The following is a 22027-nucleotide window of genomic DNA, read 5'->3' as shown; positions in this document are numbered from 1 at the left end:
CGCCTGCGCCGGACGCTGACGACCTCGCGAGCGCGACGGAAGAGAGAGGGCGTGGAGCGGCCGGCGCAACGGCGAACCAGACCCAGCGAGTAGAGCTACACACGGGGAGGCACTTCCGGGCTTAGCGGGGCCCCGCGCAAGCGCGTAAGGAAACCAGAGTGGATGGGGATGGATGGAGGGGGAGGAGGGAGGCGCGCCTCTGGGCTCCTCCTAGGGCAAGTTGTTTGGCGCATGCGCCCGAGTTTGAAGAGTTCGCCACCGCCGGCTGGCTGACATCCTGCCTGGGCGAGATGGACGGCGACTTCTTGCTGGCCCTCCGGCTGCAGGCGGAGTGGGAGGCAGAGGACGGGGAAGCTCAGGGGGCCAAGGCGGTGGCCGCCGCCTCCCCTGCCGCCTCGCCCGGTTCCCCGGCGCGGCCGCTCTCCGTCGTGGACAGCGCCTGGGAGCTGCTGGACCCGAGCCCCGACGTGCGAGGCCTCTTCCTGCAGTTCAACGAGACCCTCTTCTGGGGCCGCCTGGCAGCCGTGGAAGTGAAGTGGAGCCCGCGCATGACGCTGTACGGGGAAGGCGCTGCGGGACGAGGGAGAGGCGGCTCTGAATCGCCCTGAATGTTGCCCTTAAGGCTGTTACTCGCTCTGGGACCTGGGGGGGGGGGGGAGGTGGTAACAAATGATAAAAAAATCATGATAATAATAGTGGTTTTTTGTTTGCAAAAAATGTTTAGAGGTACTCTCATTTTGACTCAAGAGACTTTGATCTAGTTTTGGTCTTGTTCCAGGTGGCATGAGCCCTGTATTCACAAGCACACAGTCAGAAAACAGCTTCTCTGTACAGTGGTACTTCAGGTTAAGTACTTAATTCGTTCCGGAGGTCCGTACTTAACCTGAAACTGTTATTAACCTGAAGCACCACTTTAGCTAATGGGGCCTCCAGCTGCTGCCGCGCTGCCGGAGCCCGATTTCTGTTCTCATCCTGAAGCAAAGTTCTTAACCTGAAGCACTATTTCTGGGTTAGCGGAGTCTGTAACCTGAAGCGTATGTAACCTGAAGCATATGTAACCTGAGGTACCACTGTATTTGTATACTGTGTGTGGGCTCCTGGTGCTTGTTTACAACTTGAGGAGCATGTTGTATTCTGTCTTTTATCTGACCTTTGTGAGAGATGCAGTTCTTAAAGGAGAGGGCGAGTTGTGACCCCCCAGATATTGCTGTATCCTGACAATTCTCCATGCTGAATGAAACTGGAATCCAACAATATGTGGAGGGCCGCAGGTTTCCTGCAGTGCATGGTATCACAAATTAAAAAATCAATAACTTGTTATGTCTCCTAGCATACTTGCTGCAGTGTGATAACATTATTTGTAAACTAAATATTCTAACCCGAATTGTAACAGAATTGGAGAAAGTGCCTGCTTTCTTACCTCTCAGGAGGTCTAGTCCAGCCACTAGCAGTGGGCACCTAATGTTTAATAAAAGTACCTAATGCTTAGCAAGTATTGTTTGTGTCTCAGTAAACAATTTGCCTTTTTTATTTGTATTTCTAGGTGTGCTGGAGTTTGCTGCTATGAAGGCCGTGGTGGAATGTGCTCCATCCGGCTCAGTGAACCACTTTTGAAGTTGCGACCAAGAAAGGATCTTGTAGAGGTATTCCTGTTTTGTATATAGATATGAACCCAAACATGTGCATTTCTTGCAGCTGATGTGTACATTCCCAAAGTCAAATGTATCTTGTAGTTTTGGAAAAAAACATGTTTACCAGTGCTGTAAATAGCTATCTTATATTGCAGCTACTTCTGCAAAGACAGGAGAAGCAAGCAGCTCCTTGCTGCTTGCAGAGACTTCTCCATCCTCTCATGTCCTTTAGTGGTATTTTTTACCCATTATTTCCACTTATAATGTGAATGTCTCCTTGAAATATTGTGTTTATTTCTCACAAAATATTTCTATGTGATACCAGCATAGGGTGCAGTAATATAAATTAAAATCAACCGATACAATTAGAAGCCTAAAAATAAAAGGAACAGATAAAATCACACCAAAAGATAAAATCACAGCAATCAATCAAAATCTAACTGTGTGGTCGACCCCCGCTCCCCCTGAAATGTCTGGTGGAATAGGTGTGTTTTCAGCTGATCCCCAAAACTGTTCTGTGTTTCAAGGGGGAGAGTATTAAGCCCTCTTTGCTGCATAACAGGTGCCCCTCAGATGCATACTGTAACAACCAGAGAGGCAGCAGCTGCTGATCTTAACACATGGAAGTATTGGTGTGGGAGGAAACAGCCCTTCAAATGTCTGTGTCCCAAATTATGGTTTTATGAAGCTGGGATCATGTCTGACTTATCCCAGAGAATGGAAAACTGGAAGCGAGAAGATTTTAAGGTTTATTTTTTAATTAACTACCATTTCTTATCATAGCGAACTTAACAGTAAGTAATCAAATGTTTTATGTTAGGACATAGCAATTTAAGTAATCATGTAATAATTTTAATTTCAGACCCTGTTACATGAAATGATTCATGCCTTGTTATTTGTCACTAATAATGACAAAGATCATGAATCCCATGGCCCGGAATTCTGCAAACACATGCATCGGATAAACCGCCTAACTGGAGCCAATATTACAGTAAGCATTCTGTGTAACAAACACTAGTTTGTAGATTTGTAAAACTGATTTTGGAATATAAAATGAATCTTTTAAATGTTTAGATTTAAAAGATACTGCGACAAACAAGCACACTAGAGTCAGTGGTTACTTTGACATCAGTAAGTTTTGCAATGTAAAATCAAATATATCAAGCTAATCACCAGATTTCTTCTGATTTTGATAAGGTGTTAACTGCACTTTTTGGCCATAATCCAGAAAACTTGAATTAGCATAGAGAATCTCTGGTGTGTACTCTGGCTTGGTCCAGACATTGCAGCCATATCATGGTTTAGCTGTCAGGAGCTTCTCCAGGCTCTCCCCTTCTGTATCACTAATGAATAGTGATCCTTCTCCCACTTCCTGCTTTGTTGTAACTAAAGTGCAGTGTCACAGGCGGAAGGCCACACTCCAGAGTTGCACTCTGGGAAAGGCGTTTGGAAGCCGCCCTGAACATCTTGGTTAAAGCAACTTTTAATATAAGAGAATATGTTTTCTCCATCGTACAATACCCTTCCAAGACTGTGCCTTTTCTTGTACAATAAAAATCAACACTGCTGCCCTCTTCCCCAGTTAAGTCCCTTATGGTGCTGTGGTGTTGCTTGGGCTTCCCTGTGAGGCAGTGCTCTCTCGCTGCTCCCCTGGCATTGCAGGCTGCCAGAGACTCCTGCACCTTACAGCCATTCTGTCCTCCACAGCCACTCCCAAACAGTGTTAGAAACTGAGATATGAAAGCTAGGACATGTATTTTTTCCTCAGTAGCCCACCATTCCGTCTCTTCTCCCCCTAACTACCCCAGCTTTCTCCACGTTCCAATTCCCCTGACAAAAGTAGCCAAGAGTGAGATTTTTACTTACCCTCAGGCAAACAAGCCTTATTAAATATATCAAATCCAAAACAGAAAAATTTGTTAAACCGCCCCCCCCTTACTAAGCCCCATGAATCATTTGCCACAGCAGCCTTCCCCAGCCTGGTGCCCTCCAAATGTTTTGGACAACACTACTTAGTACGTCTGGCTGGGATTAGTGAGAGATGTAGTCTGAAACATTTGGAGGGCACCAGGTTTTGGAAGGCCTCTATGGTGCGATGTGTGAGTTGGGAAAATTGTGGTTATTGTTAATCATAACTTTCAAATAAAAAACAACAACTATGGTTTGGAATGGGTTTAAGATTCTAATTTGGATGCAAATGTTGTTAACAATAGCCATCGTTCGACTGCTTCAGACATTACAGCAAACTCTGAATATCGCAAGACAAGAAATGAGCATGTGTCTCTGTAGAACTGAACATAGGTAAAGGTAAAGGTACCCCTGCCCGTACGGGCCAGTCTTGACAGACTCTAGGGTTGTGCGCCCATCTCACTCAAGAGGCCGGGGGCCAGCGCTGTCCGGAGACACTTCCGGGTCACGTGGCCAGCATGACATTGCTGCTCTGGAGAGCCAGAGCTGCACACGGAAACGCTGTTTACCTTCCCGCTAGTAAGCGGTCCCTATTTATCTACTTGCACCCGGGAGTGCTTTCGAACTGCTAGGTTGGCAGGCGCTGGGACTGAAACAACGGGAGCGCACCCCGCCACGGGGATTCAAACCGCCGACCTTTCGATCGGCAAGCCCTAGGCGCTGAGGCTTTTACCCACAGCGCCACCCGCGTCCCTAGAACTGAACATATAAGCCCCTGAATACCTCCAGTTGCCAAACCATGGTTTGGCCTTGATATTTGAAACAGACCACAGAATTCTGGTGTTAGTAGATACCGTTTGATTTTCTTCTGTGTTTGGGGCCAGCTCCAATATCCATGTGGAACTCTTGCCTGTAGTGACTTGGGAAGCCCTGGTTGGCCTGATTCCATCAATCTTCACGGTGGGCTGTGAGTTAATCTGGTGTCACCGCAAAATGGAAATGAATGTTCTGCATTAAGAAAAACTTGTTGATTATGTTTAGATCTATCATGAGTTTCATGATGAAGTGGATTCCTATCGCCAGCACTGGTGGCGATGCAATGGTCCATGTCAGAATAAAAAGCCGTATTTTGGCTATGTGAAGCGTGCAATGAATAGAGCACCATCTGCAAATGACTTCTGGTGGGCTGAGCACCAACAGACGTGTGGAGGTACATATACCAAGGTCAAGGAGCCAGAGAACTACACCAAGAAAGGCAAAGAGAAGGTCCCACAATCAAAATTCCTGGCTGATGGCAAAGGTACTTGAATATCATTTAGTTATTACCAGCAGAGGATGATGATGTTATTACCAGCATCGTAACTGTTTTTCATCAGTTAATATTGCAGGGTGGTTTATAGCATAAACCGAAGAGTACATAACTAAAAGTGTTAAGCGGGGGAAAAGATTTTTCTGATGAATGATCGCTCCTAGAGATGTAATAGAGTACTGCTGGTGAATGTTTTCCAAATATGTGATTGTTCTGTGTATTTCTGACGTATTTGCAGGAAACGCTAACGGAGGCAATATGCAGAACCTAATTCCTTTTAGTGGAAAAGGATATATCCTTGGAGGAAAAAGCACTCTGTCACCATCAGAGAGGACCACAAGTCCAAGCAACGATAAGAACAGATTGCTGCTCAGTTCGCAACATCATTCACCTTCTGGGCTGATAAGATCGAATCCTCAAAATGCAAGCATATCCTCACCATTTCCTTCTGAAGGTGATAAGAATAGCTTTGCTTCCTATGTTACACTCCCTAAAATATCAGTTGCTAACAAAAAAGCGTACACTAATGTTAATGGCTCGCCCATTAAACATGTTTCTTTTAATGGAGGAAGATCAAAGTCAAGCCCTATAAATGTTACATGGGACTTACCCTCGAAGACGACACCAGTAAAAAGCATTTCTGGACCATCTACTTCAACTCCAAAACCCCATAGTTCATCTCATAGAAATAGCAGCACACCCAGTGGTGGACCAACAAAACGGGCAAAAATGGAAGACACTGCTGCCTTTGAAAAATACTTTATACAAAAAACAGATCCAGAGTTGACCAGCCCTTCTTTGAAGAGAAAGCATGAACCAATAGCTTCAGAAAGGCCAGCTACTTCTGCCAGGGATGAGAACAGAAAAGTTTCCTGCCCTGTCTGCAGTTCTGAAGTTTTGGAAGCTAAAATTAATGAACATCTAGATTCCTGTCTCCAAGATACCTTAACATGATTCTGACATTAAGACAGTACTTTGCTCAGGGGTTATCAATCTTGAGTGTTTCATGTGTATTTATTGTCTTCCATATTTTGGTGGGAGTGGGGAGGGGACTTATGACATCCTCTTCTATGTGAAGGAAGTTTTCTTCAGCTTGGAATAGTGCTAGTAATGCCACCAACTTTCAGCACATATTTATAGCCATGAGAGAAACAAATTCTGTTCTAAAGCAGGCATAGGCAAACTTAGCCCTCCAGATGTTTTTGGACTACAGCTCCCATCATCCCTGACCACTGGTCCTGTTAGCTAGGGATGATGGGAGTTGTAGTCCCAAAAACATCTGGAGGGCCAAGTTTGCCTATGCCTGTTCTAAAGAAAGAAACATGCATGGTTTTTAACTGACTTATTTTTAAAAGCCTATTCACTCGTTCAGAATACCTGTTTGTTTTATCTCAAAAACTACTTTCAAGCCTGTTTTGCAGATTACTGTTTTGTTTTTGAGCCATTTAATATCAACGGAATACAAAATGTGTGAATTCATATACTTTCACCTTTGCTTACATTTGAATCAGACTTAATTTCCTGGAAGCGAGACATTTTATTATAATAAATAGAGATGGTTAAAGCTGCACTCATGAGAAGTTTTCACAGAGCTTTAAAATGTTCTAGGAGGGAGGGTTAAGTCTCCAGATTGTGGCACTGTCCCTAAAACTGTTCATTGGCCCATCTCATTGCTATATATGCTGCTAATGTGTCTGAAGATTATGGGAAATGTTTTGTGAGAGAAGATGGGATAGATGAAGTAGGACAAATACCTTCATATATTTGCGGAGCCATATGTGACATAATGGTTTATATCCTCAGGCTGTCTGAAACAGATGAGATACATCTAATTCTGGAATGGATTGAGATCTCACAAGTCTCACTTTTTAAGTGATATAGAAGAGCAGCTTGCTGTTCAAAAGCCTCCACTTCCTAGAGTTCAGTTTTATTCTAATAATTTATACATTCAGCAGGAAAAATGGCCTGTTCTAATGTTGATAGAGATCTGGGATGTATTATCCCTTTGCTTGATGCCATTCTGGTTATGTTCATTTCTGAGCCCCAGGTGTCAACATGATTGCTTGTTGACAATTGGGATGTTCCATTTTTACCCCCCAATGGTTGAATTTGGTCAGATATCTAGAATTCTTTTCACAAGCCAGAAGGTCTCCTTTTCAACTATTAGGTACACGTGTGCCTGTAAATGAAGCTTTCAATTACGTTGTATCTTGTGTTGAGCATTTGACAGCCAACTGATAAATTTTTAATAAAAATAACTTTTCAGAAACAGCACTTGAAATTCAGGGTTCTGTTCTATAAAAGTGGGCTAGAAATTCCAAAATCTGCCAATTCTAAAGGTGCTGGAAAATTCAGTGCAGGTTAATGGAATTCAGTATTGTTTAATGTATTATTTTCACTGTGTTTAAAGAGAATTAACACCACATTGTTATTGTGGTGATTCAGACTATATATTCAACTGGTAACAAGTATCCTGCAGATGTAGACCACACTGTTTCAGTGATTTGATGTGAGGTTCTGTGATAGACTTTTTCTTAATCAGTAAAGTAACAAGAGACATCTGATCTCGGTGATCAGCATGGTCAAGGATCTGTCCATGTGCCTGCAAATACCCCGCCACTGACTGGAGCTACTGAAACTGAGTACTAGTGGCAAGGAGGAGAAGGAGCAGCAGCTACCATCTTATTGCTGCTCAGCCAGCAGTTATTTCACCAGGCTGTTCTGTTATGCCTCTTGTCATTGCCAAAGATACTGAGAAGTGGCCTTCAACAATGAGGAGAAGCAGCAGCAAATACATTGATGAAATGGCTCCTGGATAGGTGAGTGACAGCTGAGGAGAGGAGAAGGTCCAGGAGCTACTGCCAGTGAGCGGGTGAGGATCTGTGGTCTTGGCCCCACTTTTAGGGGATATGTTGCCTGAGTGTCTTCAAGTCATCAGACCCAGTACTAACCAAAAGTTAGTAAAGGATTCCCTCACTGAACTAATCAGCGCTTTACAGTTGAGAAGCCTTGTACTGTTATCAGGGCAATTAAAAACAACAAAAAAGCCGCAGTGCAATCTCCAAGTTTTGAGGGAAATACTCCAAAATACCTCATTTAAAATTGCTATGTCCTGTTAGGGTTCCTGTGTTCCAGTTACTTAATTGTGGAGCATAGCAAAAACCTGTCCTTCTCAAGGAATGCAAGCAAATGCAAGTTTAATTTTTGTGCACTTTATAGTAAACTAAACATGGGTGATGGTTGCAACTAGTTGTGTGTGTTTTTTACCAAAACATCTGTTAATATATAAGAGCAATAGAGGAGGGTTCACCCTTCATTTATCCCACATGCCAAATAGGCAACTATCTTTAAAAGTACTGTTCTGTGGCTATCCTTCGCAATACTGACTGTGCAAATCAAAATATTAAGCAGAACTTAAAGCAGGCACTTCTTGTTTAACACGTTATGCAAGAAACACTCAAGATTTGTAGTCTGAGAGCATATGAGACTTGTCACGAGATATTAGTGAGTACTGTGCAATTTTGTGCATTCAGACTGAGCTATAGAAATCCACAATTCTCTGATTAAAAGCACTAATCCAGCGGTTGCAAACATGGCAAGAATGGATCTAAAGGCTAGCATCTCCAGTTCTAATCCTTGCAAGATCTAGGCTGCTTGCACATTTTTTTTAAAAAAAGATGGTTTGTCTAATGCAGAGGTTTCCAAACTTTCATGTTGGTGACATGCTTTTTAGATGTGCATCATTTCACGACACAGTAATTCAGTTTTACTAGCAAACCAGAGGTTAATAAACCCCTCTCCAGCCTAGGTAGGAGCTTTGGGACCGTTCATATGGCAGACCTACACACTGCAGCCAACACACTAATGTGTTGCGACACACAGTTTGGAAAGCTCTGGTCTAATGAATGGTTAAGGAGAGTTAAGAAGCATGGAACTCTGGAGGGACAATAGTTATACAGAAGTAAGAAAGTATGAGCACAATGCCTGATATCTCCTACTAAATTGGTAAACCTTATCAAGAATAGGCAATACTTGGAGGCAGTGTGGTGTGTTCTTTCTCTCTTTTTTAAGCCAGTGACTGGCTGGAAAATTTGCTTTTACAAAAGTGGGATTGAGGAAGATACCCTGTTGTGTGTTCAGGACCATACTGTGGGGATGCAGTATCAGGAATGTCTAGTCTCCCAGAACAGGTAATGAAAGAAGTACTCAAGAAAAAGGAGAATTGTTTTATTTCTTTACAATATATGCCACCTTTTTGCCTGACAGTAGGCCTCCTAACAGTCCAGTAAGCAAATTCATCATAAGAGATTAATGGTGTAGGGGTTAAGAGCGATAGACTCGTAATCTGGGGAACCGGGTTCGATTCCCCTCTCCTCCACATGCAGCTGCTGGGTGACCTTGGGCCAGTCACACTTCTCTGAAGTCTCTCAGCCCCACTCACCTCACAGAGTGTTTGCTGTGGGGAAGGAAGGGAAAGGAGAATGTTAGCCGTTTTGAGACTCATTTGGGTAGTGATAAAGTGGGATATCAGATCCAAACTCCTCTTCTAATAAACACGTCTTTTTAAAAAAGGCATTTGCTAATGGGAAATCTCCACTCTCCAAACCTTACATGTTGCTGTTTTAGTAGGGCTAGAGTGAAACAAGGGTAGAGTATTATTTATCTAGTTTTGCTGTTATGCAGCATTGCTCAACACTTCTGACTTCCTTAAACTGCCACTAGATGGTACTCTACCCAGGGTAGAGCTTAAATTTGAAAATGAACTTTACAAAAAGAGACTTTCCCATTAGTACTGTATACAAAACTTCGAATGTGTGAACATGTGCACATGCAGAAACATGTAGGTTAGAAAATTCAAGGAAATAAAACGTTAAAAGCAAGGTATTGAGCCAGTAACTGATGCATCTAAACATGATGCATCCACTACTCAAAGAGGCAGTGTGGGAGTTCTTCAGACTGCCCTGTACCCATGTAGCCCATGTGACTGCATAAGATCGCGTTTCCTTCCTATATGTCAGGAGTGGGCTGCCTGAGAACCTGGGCCTAATTCAGACCTGAGGCAAGAGTGATCTGTCCCTGTCCTGGCATCCTGCCGGGCAAGGAGGAACAGAGATGGATAGGGGAGAAATAAAAGTGGGTGGTCGTGCTCATAACTAGCATGTGGCCCCTGACAGGGGGACCTCCAAGGAAAGGTGGCCCTTCAGAGAGGGAGGGAATTGCCTGCGCCTAGGCTATAAAAAGCTCCCTTGACTACACTGATTCCCTCTCACCTGGGAGAGCTGTCTCAACAGGCACCATATCTTGAGCTGTGTGTTTTGTTTTTAATCTGAATATGCAGATTGTTGGGAGTGTCCTTGTTTGACTCTTGTACAGCCTCCAAAAGTCAAGCTATTTGCTAGGCACTGAAACAGCTAGCTTCTCAGCCTTTGGGGATGTTTTAGATGAACGTACATACTGCACTTGTGTCGGGATGATTTGGCTATCAGAAATAGATCTTATTTGTCAGGAACAGAGCTCTTTTTTCTGTGCAAATGGGAGGAAAACTACCTGACAACTTTCTTAAGTAGAAATAAACAGTACGAGAGACTCTGGACCCTCAGGCCTAGGGTCCATCTGGTTGAACATTCTGTTCTCTCATCCAAAATGAGTTACTACACAATATAATTCCCATTCACCATTTATATAAGAAATATTTCAAAGATCTGATAAAAATTACCAAAGCAACTACTAAATTACTAAAATGAAAATGCATAAAACCTATCCATATACTGTATATGTCTGTATGTTTGTCTGTCTGTCTGTCTGTCTGTCTCTCTCTCTCTCTCTCTCTCTCTGTGTGTGTGTGTGTGTGTGTGTGTTATTGAAAGAAGGAGAGATAAAACACCATTTTGACAGAATGCAGAATTGCAACTCCAGGAAATCAGAAAAGCAGTATTCATATATTATGCAGGTATAAAGCAGCCTTCCTTAGTTTATGCAACATATGCAAGGACAGGATTGTGAGAGTGAGGGCTGAAAAGATTATGGAGATGATACTGATTAAAAGCATGAGACTCTTAATCTCAGGGTTGTGGGTTCGAGCCCCAGGTTGAGGGAAAGAGTTCTGCATTGCAAGGGATTGGACTGGATGACCCTTGTGGTTCCTCCCAACACTACATTTCTACAATACTTCAGTCACCTTGTTATCTGGGAAGCAGTCGAAACTGGTTATCCCCCGTGAAAACAATATGAGATTATATGTACATTGTGCTACTTGACTGGATATGACTCTCAGAGTAAAAGGTGTCTATAAGAGTCTCTTTCTTAAGATCCCATTCTATCTGTCAAAATGGCTACTATTAGGTTGCACCATTTCACGCTTGTGTCTCATGTATGGAGCATCCTACATGGAGTCCTGGCCAGGAAGCTCCTTCTCATTATTCTGTTTTGCGCTTCTGATCTCTAGCCTTGACTCTGGCTTCCTGTGCCAGAGTCAAAAACTCTCTTATGTGTGTCAAACCAGAAGAACTTGCTGGCAATTCCATTACCCAGGAAGGTTTGGGTGGTACTGGTGGTGTATGGGCAGAGCCTTCTCTGTGGTAACTTCCTGCCTGTGAAGTGACTTCTCCTCTCAAGTGGAGGATTATTCTTTCATCAACATTTGAAGAAGCATCTCATTAACCCAAGCCTTGGGGAGGGATTGACCTTTTAACCATTCCCCCCCCTTTTTTTTTTACACATCCTTTTACTGCTGTGGATGTTCAGTCTTTTATCATTGTAGCATTTTATAGTGTCTGTGTTAAGATATTATGTGACATATTTGTTGCCCTGAAAACGTATGATGAAGGGAATAAAATAAAATAAAATAGGTAACCACAACATGATTCTCTTCCATTAGGTGAGGGATAGAGGTCTGGTTTAACTATTAGCTAGACTCTCCAGTTTCCATGCTCAACCACAAAACTCACTGGGTGATTTCCAACCAGTCACTCTATTTTAGCCTTACCTTCACCATTAAGTTGTCATTATGAGGATGAGGTTGGGGAAAGAAGTATCCATGTATGGAGGCTGCTCTGAGCCCCTTGGAAGGATGACATCATTAATGCCAAGCCAAAACAGTAAGAGAAAAATATTTGAAGAAACTTGAATACTTTTGTTAATGTTGAATCATTTGAGGACTTTAGGATTTTTGAGATGTCCCTTCCAACTCTACAATTCTATGACACTACTTAGGCCTTTGCTTCTATTAGGCTAAGACCCCTCATACTCGTAACCTAGACAGCCCAAAAACCTGCTTTATGGAGGCGGATATGCAAGACAGTCTCCCTGGCCAGCTTTGGGGTTTCTCCTCCCTTAAGATATAGGCTTGGTGGTCTGTGGTGACAGTTAACAGAACAGGGAGTCAGGTGGGCCAGCAGTGAACATGATCTGTGATAACTCCTTTCAGTTGTTGTCGCCCACCGTATTCTTTCTCTTTTTTTAATCAACAGAAAGAAGGGAAAGGAAAATGAAAAATTACCCACCACAGGATATGATGAACACGACAGAAACTGACCCAGGGCAACTCATACTAAGAACATTCCAGAACCAGGCCTGGGCAAATGAGACAGTTGGCATGGCCTTTCTAGAAAATCCATTCACAAGGAAGCGTTTTCATTTTCGTAGATTCAGACTCTCCCTGAATGCATCAGCGGGAAATGCGGAAACCAGTTTATTTTCCCCAAGGTAAGCTGATTTGCATGCCAGAATAGTAAGACTGGCACGGCGTGTTCAGATTCTACAGCAACTTTCCCTCCAATAGCTGAAAGGCAGGGAGAAACTTGGCAAGCGCTGCTTTTTCCCATCACTGAAGTGCTGTGATCTTCCACACCCGGGAAACCTCTCCCTGCCAGCCTCAGACTTCTTGGAAGAATGCAAATGTTACATAAGCACCATAAGCACTAGGCAGGCTTCAGGTTTATGGGGGCTACTAGACTCCCAAGGCCTATGAACCAGAACCAGGTCCCATCAAGTATCTGGGGAGAGAAACAAAGATAAAACAGGAGTTCTGAGCTCAGTCAAGTAGCTTCTGCATCCCATGAGCCTTTCACTCAATGACTTGCGTAACATACTCCTTGCTCAGGGCCAGTTGGCCTATAAGGCAGGTGAGGCGACTGCCTTGGGGCGGCAGATCCAACCTCCAAGGAACGCATTGCCTGCTGCTGCTGCTGTTGTGGTGGTGCCAGCAACAGCTACAGCTGCTCCTTGGCTCCTCTGAAGCCGCCATTTGCTGCCTCCATAGCAGCCTCTTGGTGAGGAGGAGCCTCATTGGCCTCTTCCCACCTGGTTCCCCATCTTGATCCTTATCCAACTCTCCCCCCCCCGCCCCAGTTCCTGATGTAGATCTTCCCAGCAGGGTGGGAGACGCCATTTTGTGGTTTGCCTAAGGTGCCAACATGTCTTGGACTGCTCCCGTTCTCACTTTCCTATTTTCCAGCTACAAGTGCCACTGCTAAGTGTACGCAAAACTGTAGCACCTATGTGGAAGAGACTGGTGTTACGTTTTGCTTAGGGAAATCCCTGGGGTTTGCAGAAGCACAATGAATCCTTTTTTTTTTTCGGGGGAGGGACTCCGAAAACAGTTTGAATAGGACTGAGCATGCCAGTGGCGGCATCATCCCTGACCACTGGTCCTGTTAGCTAGGGATGATGGGAGTTGTGGTCCCAAAACATCTGGAGGACCAGGTTTGGCCATGCTTGGTTTACATAGTTTGGAGTAAGAAACCCTTGCTGGTCTGCTTTACGTTATCCAGCAATCTATCTCCTGCCTACAATTACTGTACAGGTTGCTACATGACACTGTGCTACAAAGATCTGGGGAGACAGGGAAAGAGCCCTGTGGCATGGTGACAGCCTATCCAAGGCTGAAACAAGAAAGATGGCTTTGAAGAGCAATATGCTTGCTAATCCCCAAGAGACCAATGGAGCTGGCAGGGGAGAGTGGTTAAGATAAAAAGGCCATGAGGAAGACCAAAGCTGCAGACACACATTGCCTAAACACAGGGTGGTGTGTGTGTGTGTGTGTGCACATGTGTGAGGAAGCAGATAGTAGGAATAAATGGGCGAGATAGAAACAGTCCTATCTTTTTAACCCTCATATGCTGCAAGGAACAGATAAGGGTATCCTGAGAATGTATCTCCAAATATGGAAATTATACAACTGGGGAGCCACGATCAAGAAGGCCCTAACCAGAAATCACTATGGGGTGTGCTGAGGTTAAGGACAGTAGTAACGGTAGGGTCTTCCCCCACAGATGTTAAGAGCATGGGCTGGCACATAAGGGGAGAGGTGCTCCTTCAAGTATCCAGGTCACAAGGGATTAGTGAGATGGGGTTATTTTGGCATTTCCCTTTGCGTGGCGCATGGGCATTTGGACAGGAAAATTCTAGAACCGGCTGACATAATAAAGGCTAACACATTGCCTTGGTCCAGATCATATCTACCTGTTAGTTCTTGGAGAACTCAAATATGAAACTGCAGTGCTCTTCAGATTATGCTGTACTGAGACAGAGGCTCAAAGAACTTGTGTATTGCATTCACACAACAAAGCTTTTCTTTATATTACTGTAGCTCCTCACATTCCCCTGAAAACCCTGTTCCTGACACATAGGAGATTCTTTGAAACAGCATGCAGTGCAGCTGGGTGGTGAAACCGACACTCCTCCATGAGAGAGCGTATGTGTCTTCTGCTCATTTAAAAGGCACTTGGTAGCCAAGCATTTATTATTACTGAAAGGAAAGCTGCTTGAAGACAGGTTTTACTGTATTTTTCGCTCTATAAGACACACCAGACCACAAGACGCACCTAGTTTTTGGAGGAGGAAAACAAGAAAAAAATTATTCTGAATCTCAGAAACCAGAACAGCAAGAGGGATCGCTGCGCAGTGAAAACAGCAATCTCTCTTGCTGTTCTGGCTTCTAGGATAGCTGCGCAGCCTGCATTCGCTCCATAAGATGCACACACATTTCCCCTTACTTTTTAGGAGGGAAAAAATGAGTCTTATAGAGCAAAAAATATGGTAATTTACGACTTTTTAAATAATGTCTTACTGATGTTTTATTATCAATAGAGATTACCAAATGATAAAAAATAACATGAGTGGGAGATGCTTTAGCAAATAGACAAACATCAAGAAAAATTGTTATGAAGAGTGTCCAAATACAGTAAAGGACAAAAAAAATTTTTAAAAAAATTGCAGAAGTGTCAGAGAACCAGGTTTTACTTAAGGGTGGTTCATATCACCCCACAGAAAACAGCAGTGACAGGGCACAGCAGGTAGCTGTTAAAAGCAGGTCCACATAATACTTTCTGACAAGTAAATGTTTTCCTTTGCTTCTAATCATGAGAAGGCAACCACGCAACGTGCACAGTTTATGCTGTGTGACAAAAACTCATTAGCACAGGGAGAAGTTTCCTGCAACGTGGTACCACAGTGATTGAAGTCTTAAAACAATGCATCTGACACGCTAAACTCAATCTATGGACATGCTCTAAATGCTTACCTAAACACCTAAAATTCAAGATGGTTATTTCCAGAAGGAAAAACACCTAGGTAGCCTTTCCACGTGATCAGAAAATAAAATGCTTGTATTGGTAATGCCAAGTTAGTACCAGGCTACAATTGACAGTCTTGTGTCCCCCCCCCCCCACCTTCTCCTTTAAAAACAATCACAGCTAGATAATTAAAAACAGGGTTTATAAATGAAACTAACAGGAGACCCTTGACTGCAGCTGCAATGTCACTGACTGCTAAAAACAGACAGACACACCCCATATCAGTTTACTAATTAGTTGCTGTGTAGGAGGCTTTAAAAATATTACATAATTACAAATAACCACCACATTGTTTCAAGAACCTTTATACATCTTTTAATTAGATTAGCTTTACAAGCAACTTGAGAGCTCTTTCAGTAATGAACACTGCTTTTCAAAAGTTACATGACTTTATAGGAAATCTGCAAATTAATTCTGAATTTCTTTGCCTGCTAGATAAAAGTCTTGTGTTTTACAGCTGGCTAATGTCATGAAATAAAAATAGCATTATGAAGCTTTATCTTTAACCAGGACTAAACACATATACAGGCCATAAGACAGTTTAAAAATAGTCTGAAACAGGTTCCTGCTTGGTAACGCCCAAGGCTGAAGATTTAACTGACGTGAACAGCTTCTAAATGGACATTAGAAGACCCAGTTTGGTGACCTTTTGTAAAATAACCAACTGAGAGATTTAAGCACATTTTAAATCTTCCCAACAAGCACAAATGTAAGATGTTGATACTTTGAATAGAGGGACAAACAAACAAAAAATGTAAAGGCTTATTATGTTGTCCATGTCTAACACATTTAACATAATACAAAAGCAGTTAAAAGTTAGAAATGGTGTTTCTTAGGCCTAAAACAGTGCATTGCACTGCAGACCAGACAGTAGAGAAAATTTGCACTCCTTGGTCAGGCTTGCAGAGGCACTTACAGTAGACATGTTTTCTTCGGATTTACCAGGATTAAGAGAAAAACCAAACTGTTAAAAGTTTTGACAGCTAATCGTTTTAAAGTGGGTGGGGGAAACAAAAAAAACCCCAAAGACTTTTGCCAGGTGTTCCCTTAGTATGCCATCACAATACTGAATTTCCCACCTTTTGTCAGTTGTCACTAAACGTAATCCTTTTTTTCATGTTTTACATGAATAGTAAGCTTTTTTTTTTTAATAAAAATTACTGAGCTTTCCATAGAAAAGGTCTCTAATACAAGTACAAACTATACAGATGCTGAAATAGGCAAAGTTGTACATACAGAAATATTTCTGTACACTCACATTGTTTTGGTTAAGTGAGGGAATCAAGGGATAAAATATGGAGCCTTTAAATGGGGAGGCTCGTGTATGTAAGGCTGCTAGAACTCAGAAGCTTCCCTCCAGGGGGTTACTTTTGAGCACAAACCAATCCCTTCAAAATAAAACATTTCAAAATATCTGGTTGAATTAATTTTATTCTCTATTGCTTCCTCACTTAAAAGTAATTCAGTTTTTCCTTGTCAAAAACATTTTTGTATTGATCAGAGGCCAATGTTATTTTGGGGAGAAAAATTCTCAGCAGTAGGAAAATATTTACATATTAAGCCTGCAGTGATGCACTTCAGTCTTAATGCATTAAATATACCCCTTGATAGTATATAAGGGGATCAAGGGACCCAACTGCAAATAAGGATACTACTGCTTTGGGGGGAAATCTCTGAAGTTTCATGACCTTACAAAAAAACGTAGCAGAAAGTAAGCCTTTGAAAACAAGTCAAGATTGAGATCTCCCATTAAAGTAGTAGAAAGGATGTTGGTACACCTAAAAGCCTAGGAAAGCCCTTATGTTCTAGGGATTTGATACTTATGGGCAGAGTCCACCTGGCACTTCATCTGCACAAGCCCCACTGGAAAAAGCAGGAGCTGCACATGTGTACTGCTGTGTTCTTGAATGATTTTCATTCACATTGAATGGCTCTCATAGATGAAGTTCCCAGCGGAACTGCAGCCACAGTTCTCAACATGAAAAAGACAGTACGGATAACGTCAAGTCCACTTAGTGCTAGCCAGTCACTTAGAAAACCCAAATGACACAGATACAGAAAGCTTGCTCTCTGGATACAACATATAAAACCACAAATTTAAGGAAGTAATTGACAGCAAGATAGGCATCTGTTTCAGGTTGTTTTTTTTTTAAAAAAAGTTTCAGAGAACACAAACACAATACAGCAGCAATCTTTAAAAAAAATTCAAATTAGTGTAAGATATGAAAATAAAACAATTGGGTTCTTAAATGGGAATTAAAGTGCTCCTTTTCAGACTTAAGTGTAAAGACAGAGTGATCATCAGTTACTGGCAATTCTTATTTAAATTAGGTTTTACATGGTAGGAGAACAGTGTGAACAGCAATTTACAAAAATAGTTAAATGCCATTTTGGAGAAAAATGTTTGCTTTGCTCGATGTTGATCAGCTGTACCTGGTTATACAAAAAGTATTTAAAATTCAAAACTTTTACCACATTTTTTTAAAAAAGGGGGGATGATAAATAGCATTGAACTGGATGATTGAATGGCAAAATATGAAGGATGGAAAACTTCTATGTAGGGCACTTCATGTGTAAGCTGTTTTTTTCTCAATGCTTATCGTCACATAAGCAGTTAACAGGACTAGAGTCACAATCATGTAGTACAATGCATAAGCTATTAGAAATCCATTTGATGAAACACTGAAACCCATAATTCATTTGTTTATTCCAAACGTTGATTTGGCGTTGATTTTCCTTTATCTCATTATTCACATTCAAAAGTTAATAGACAGCGCCTAGGACTGTTGTGGGGAGGGGGAGATGGACCAGGACGCAGCACAGGGAATTACTAGATCAAAGGCTTTATAGAAGGTCTTTCCCATTTGAATCAGGAGGCTTGTTAAGTTCAGTCTCCACACCTTTTTCACCTGTAAGACAAAGGGGGAGTTATTAAAAAACACAGAAATACTATACCATTACAAGTTAGATATGTAAGGTGGCCAATCACATTCTCTTGCGCATGCGTGCGTGCGCGCGCACACACACAGGCCACACCATCTCCCTAACTCACACACTCCACATATACACAACTACACATGCATGCATCTCTCACTCACGCATACATACCTTCCTGCCTCTCGCACACAGACAAACACATACCACACAGAGATCTCTCCCTCTCTGGCCAAGTGCACCTCTCCCTCACCCCACAGACCTCATGTATAGATTTTCTTCTCTCTCACATGCACACAAGCAACATATAGATCAATCACCCCCATATATCTCTCCCTCACTCTCACAAATCATACATACAGCTCTCAATTTCATGCATACATGCACTACTGGAGCACACACACCCCCCGCCTCAATTCAGAGAAGCACCTCTCTGGAGCACAACAGTATACCCAAAGCAAAACCACAAGGCTCCTGGAAGTATGGCAAAATCTGCCCCAATGGATGCTCAACCTTTCTGGTGCCAGTCAAATTGATCTGAAGGTAAAGGTAAAGGACCCCTGACAGTAAAGTCCAGTTGCGAATGACTCTGGGGTTGCGGCGCTCATCTCGCTTTACTGGCCGAGGGAGCCAACGTTTGTCCGCAGACAGTTTTTCTGGGTCATGTGGCCAGCAAGACTAAGCAGCTTCTGGCAAAACCAGAGCAGTGCATGGAAACGCCATTTAGCTTCCTGCCGGAGCAGTACCTATTTATCTACTTGCACTTTGATGTGCTTTTGAACTGCTAGGTTGGCAGGAGCTGGGACTGAGCAATGGGAGCTCACCCTGTCGCGGGGATTTGAACCGCCAACCTTCAGATCAGCAAGCCCTAGGCTCAGTGGTTTAGACCTCAGCGTCACCCGCATCCCTCAAATTGATTTAGGAGAATGCAACACTCTATTAAGCATCTCAATATATACACCTTTCCTTTCTCCACATTTTTACATGACAAAAATCCAACAGATCTGTTCTTCAGTTCATTTCTTCTAGATTTTAATTCAACACAATCTTAAACACAACCTCAGACTGTATCATTTGTGCATCCAATTCAAATAATAAGGGAATGTTTAAAAACAGTAATAGTGTTTGCTGCACATTCATGGAAATCCATTCCCCTAATGCATCAAATGTTTTAATAATTTTCTAGAAGCTTTCTTGGTTGGGGTGACTTAACCTTATGATTAAGCAGGACTGAAATAGTTTCTTCAGTATGCATAATATTTCAGTTGGGTGTTTTGCCCCTGTGTGGCCTTTGAAACTCGTTGCTAGCTCTGAGCCACTATGGGTGGGGCAAGAAATAAGATGAAATTAAGGCTCTTTCCATTTCAAGATACTCAAGATAGTGGTACCTCGGGTTACAGACACTTCAGGTTACAGACTCCACTAACCCAGAAATAGTACCTCTGGTAAAGAACTTTGCTTCAGGATGAGAACAGAAATTGTGTGGTGGCAGCAGGAGGCCCCATTAGCTAAAGTGGTACCTCAGGTTAAGAACAGTTTGAGGTTAAGAACAGACCTCCAGAACAAACAGACCTCCAGAACAAATTAAGTTCTTAACCCTAGGTACCACTGTATAGGTCTTACTGAAGTTCATTATTAATTACAGCTACAATAGCACTGTACAGTAATGCCTTCGCGAACGTCCGCCTTGTCTAGCGTCCATTCCAGCAAACCCAGAAGTACTGGATTGGGTTACTTCTGGGTTTGCCGCTTGCGCATGCACAGAAGTGCTAAATTGTGCTTTGCGCATGCGCAGAAGTGCAAACCACTCTGTGTGCATGCACAGACACGGCACTTTGCCCTGCATCCTTTTCGGCTAGTGGCCGGGGCGCCAGAACAGATCCCAGCCACAAAACGAGGTACAACTGTACTCAGAAGCTGCTGTTGTCACTTACTTTTACAGCCACGCACACTAAAATACAGCTGATTTTAGAGAGAACACAAACATAAAAAACAGGGAAATCAATTACCTGTTAAGTATTTTACTTTAGCACGGGCTCTTTCATCTGCATCAAAATACCACACTGTTATTGCGTACCTTTAAAAGATAAAAAGAATGAAATAGTAACACACTATGTTAAAAACAACAACACATTTTAACACCCTCTTAGATCCCTCCAATTACATGACAGACCCGTATACCTGAGCCACCTAAACAGCAGTGTACACTGTCAACTTATTCTGTGTATTTGTAACGTGATAATTTGCAGATCTTAATACAATCGGTAACTTACTACTTTGAGCTGAAAATTATAATTTCCGAAACAACTCAATTCTTGGCAGACTACTGGCTCAGGCAATTCATATTAACCACAGGAAAAAGGATCTTTACCAAGCAAGCAAGCCTCATTGCATTGTAGATTGGGTGTTAAGCTTGGCAGAGGGAGCCCTATTGGTTGTTCCACCACCCTTAGAAGCTCTGGCCCAGCCGAGGGCATTCTCTGTGGAAGCCCTTAAGTGGTGGAACTCCTTCCCCACAGAGGTGCATCTGGCATATTAGTTATACAGTTTGTGGTGAATGCTGAAGACACACCTCTTTACCCTGGCCTTTGACACCAGATTAGTATTTTTAGGACCCACCTTATTTCTGTGATTGTTAAGTTGCTTTAAACTGCTTTGAATTGTGTTTTTAAGTGTTGTAACCTGCCCTGGGACCTTAGGGAGAAGGGCAGGTAAATAACAGCACTAATAATAAATTGGTGGCACTGACAAGTAGGAAACATCCAACTCTAATCATCTTCAGCTTTATTGGAAAAAAATGGTCCTTCAGACTTTACCCAACTAAACAGATGTCTCCTTCCAATGAAAAGCAAATTGATTCTTAAGAAAACAACAGGGCCCCTGCAGGATCAGAGCAAAGGTTCATCTGGGCCAGAGTTCACACTGGCCAACCAGATGCCTATGAAAGGCCCAAAAGCAGGACATGAGTGCAATAGCATTCCGATGCTTGTGATCCCCAGCAACGTTCCTTGATTTTAGATAGCTTCCTTGTTTTATAACTTTAAGGTTGCAATTCTATACAAACTTGCTTGCCAGCAAGTACTAAATTTTACTAAACTCAATGGGACTTCCAAGTAAGCATGCCTAGAATCAGACTGTAACTCAAAGCTGTTGCTTAAAAAACAAACCAACAAGAATATATACTTCTAATATATTTTATACCAGCAAACTCTCCTTCAATTTTCACAACATATGAAGAAGTAGGAAGTAAGAAATGAAGTCTGCAACCCTAAGAGCATAGGTCTAGCACTTTAGAGAAGCGCAGGGCAGGTTAGGTCAGAAAGGACAGTCTAAGAAACTTGGAAGTTTCGCTTTATCTACCTGCTCTTTCCCTTGGAGACACATTAAACTAAGTTGCATCTCTACACCTCCAAGAACTGCTCCCTTTCACTTCAACAGAATGTTAATTACAAGGTTTATAAATTTAACATTTGTACAGTACCAAAAAAGTGAACTCCATTCACTCAGGAAACAAACTTCTAATCTAATGCAGTGTATGTACGTAAAGCCTTATTTCAAGAGACATTTACAAAATTATTTATTCTACTGATACTCAGATGTACATGCACTTGTTTAAAAGCCTAATCTCCATATTTATCAATACGTAAACATCACCTTTACTCTAAGCAGCT

General features: G+C 42.4%; 2 protein-coding genes and 1 long non-coding RNA gene across 5 annotated transcripts in view; 2 read left to right on the top strand and 1 right to left on the bottom strand.

Moving 5' to 3' along the window:
* The first annotated feature begins 152 nt into the window (after positions 1-152).
* Positions 153-7119, top strand: SPRTN (SprT-like N-terminal domain). Of its 2 annotated transcripts, XR_014509651.1 has the most exons (6): positions 153-556; positions 1544-1643; positions 2494-2622; positions 4581-4839; positions 5087-6016; positions 6163-7119. XR_014509651.1 is itself a non-coding variant. In XM_083433915.1 (5 exons), exons 1-5 carry the CDS (start codon positions 291-293, stop codon positions 5800-5802), a joined length of 1470 nt encoding a protein of 489 aa, XP_083290041.1. In that variant the 5' UTR covers positions 153-290; the 3' UTR covers positions 5803-7119. The 2 variants fall into 2 exon arrangements, 1 of the variants encoding a protein (XP_083290041.1); XM_083433915.1 differs by having other exon boundaries at positions 5087-7119.
* A 4683-nt stretch (positions 7120-11802) lies between these two features.
* Positions 11803-22027, top strand: part of LOC310674591 — a 19715-nt gene continuing 9490 nt past the window's right edge. The window contains exons 1-2 of one of the 2 annotated variants that reach the window (XR_014509663.1): positions 11803-11945; positions 12318-12552. This is a non-coding gene — a long non-coding RNA (uncharacterized lncRNA). Of the gene's footprint in view, positions 11946-12158; positions 12553-22027 lie in introns of those variants that run through there. The other variant, XR_014509664.1, reaches the window with a different exon arrangement.
* EGLN1 (egl-9 family hypoxia inducible factor 1) overlaps positions 15715-22027 on the bottom strand; it is a 26282-nt gene continuing 19969 nt past the window's right edge. Inside the window, exons 4-5 of the mRNA XM_083433925.1 lie at positions 20366-20433; positions 15715-18331 (exon numbers count right to left, since the gene is read on the bottom strand). Of these exons, the coding sequence (XP_083290051.1) occupies positions 18267-18331; positions 20366-20433 (133 nt within the window). The 3' untranslated portion in view covers positions 15715-18266. The remainder of the gene's footprint in view (positions 18332-20365; positions 20434-22027) is intronic.

This window comes from Podarcis tiliguerta, assembly GCF_965153285.1.
Source record: "Podarcis tiliguerta genome assembly, chromosome: 3".
NCBI classification, from domain to species: Eukaryota; Metazoa; Chordata; class Lepidosauria; order Squamata; family Lacertidae; genus Podarcis; species Podarcis tiliguerta.
The sequence above is the reverse complement of the archived record's forward strand: the minus strand, read 5'-3'. Positions and strand labels throughout refer to the sequence as shown.

Coding starts and splice junctions, on each gene's coding strand:
- SPRTN (XM_083433915.1), top strand. CDS start 291: ATGGACGGCGACTTCTTGCTGGCCCTCCGGCTGCAGGCGGAGTGGGAG. Junction 557..1,543: donor TGGAGCCCGCGCATGACGCT/GTACGGGGAAGG, acceptor TTGTATTTCTAG/GTGTGCTGGAGTTTGCTGCT. Junction 4,840..5,086: donor ATTCCTGGCTGATGGCAAAG/GTACTTGAATAT, acceptor ACGTATTTGCAG/GAAACGCTAACGGAGGCAAT.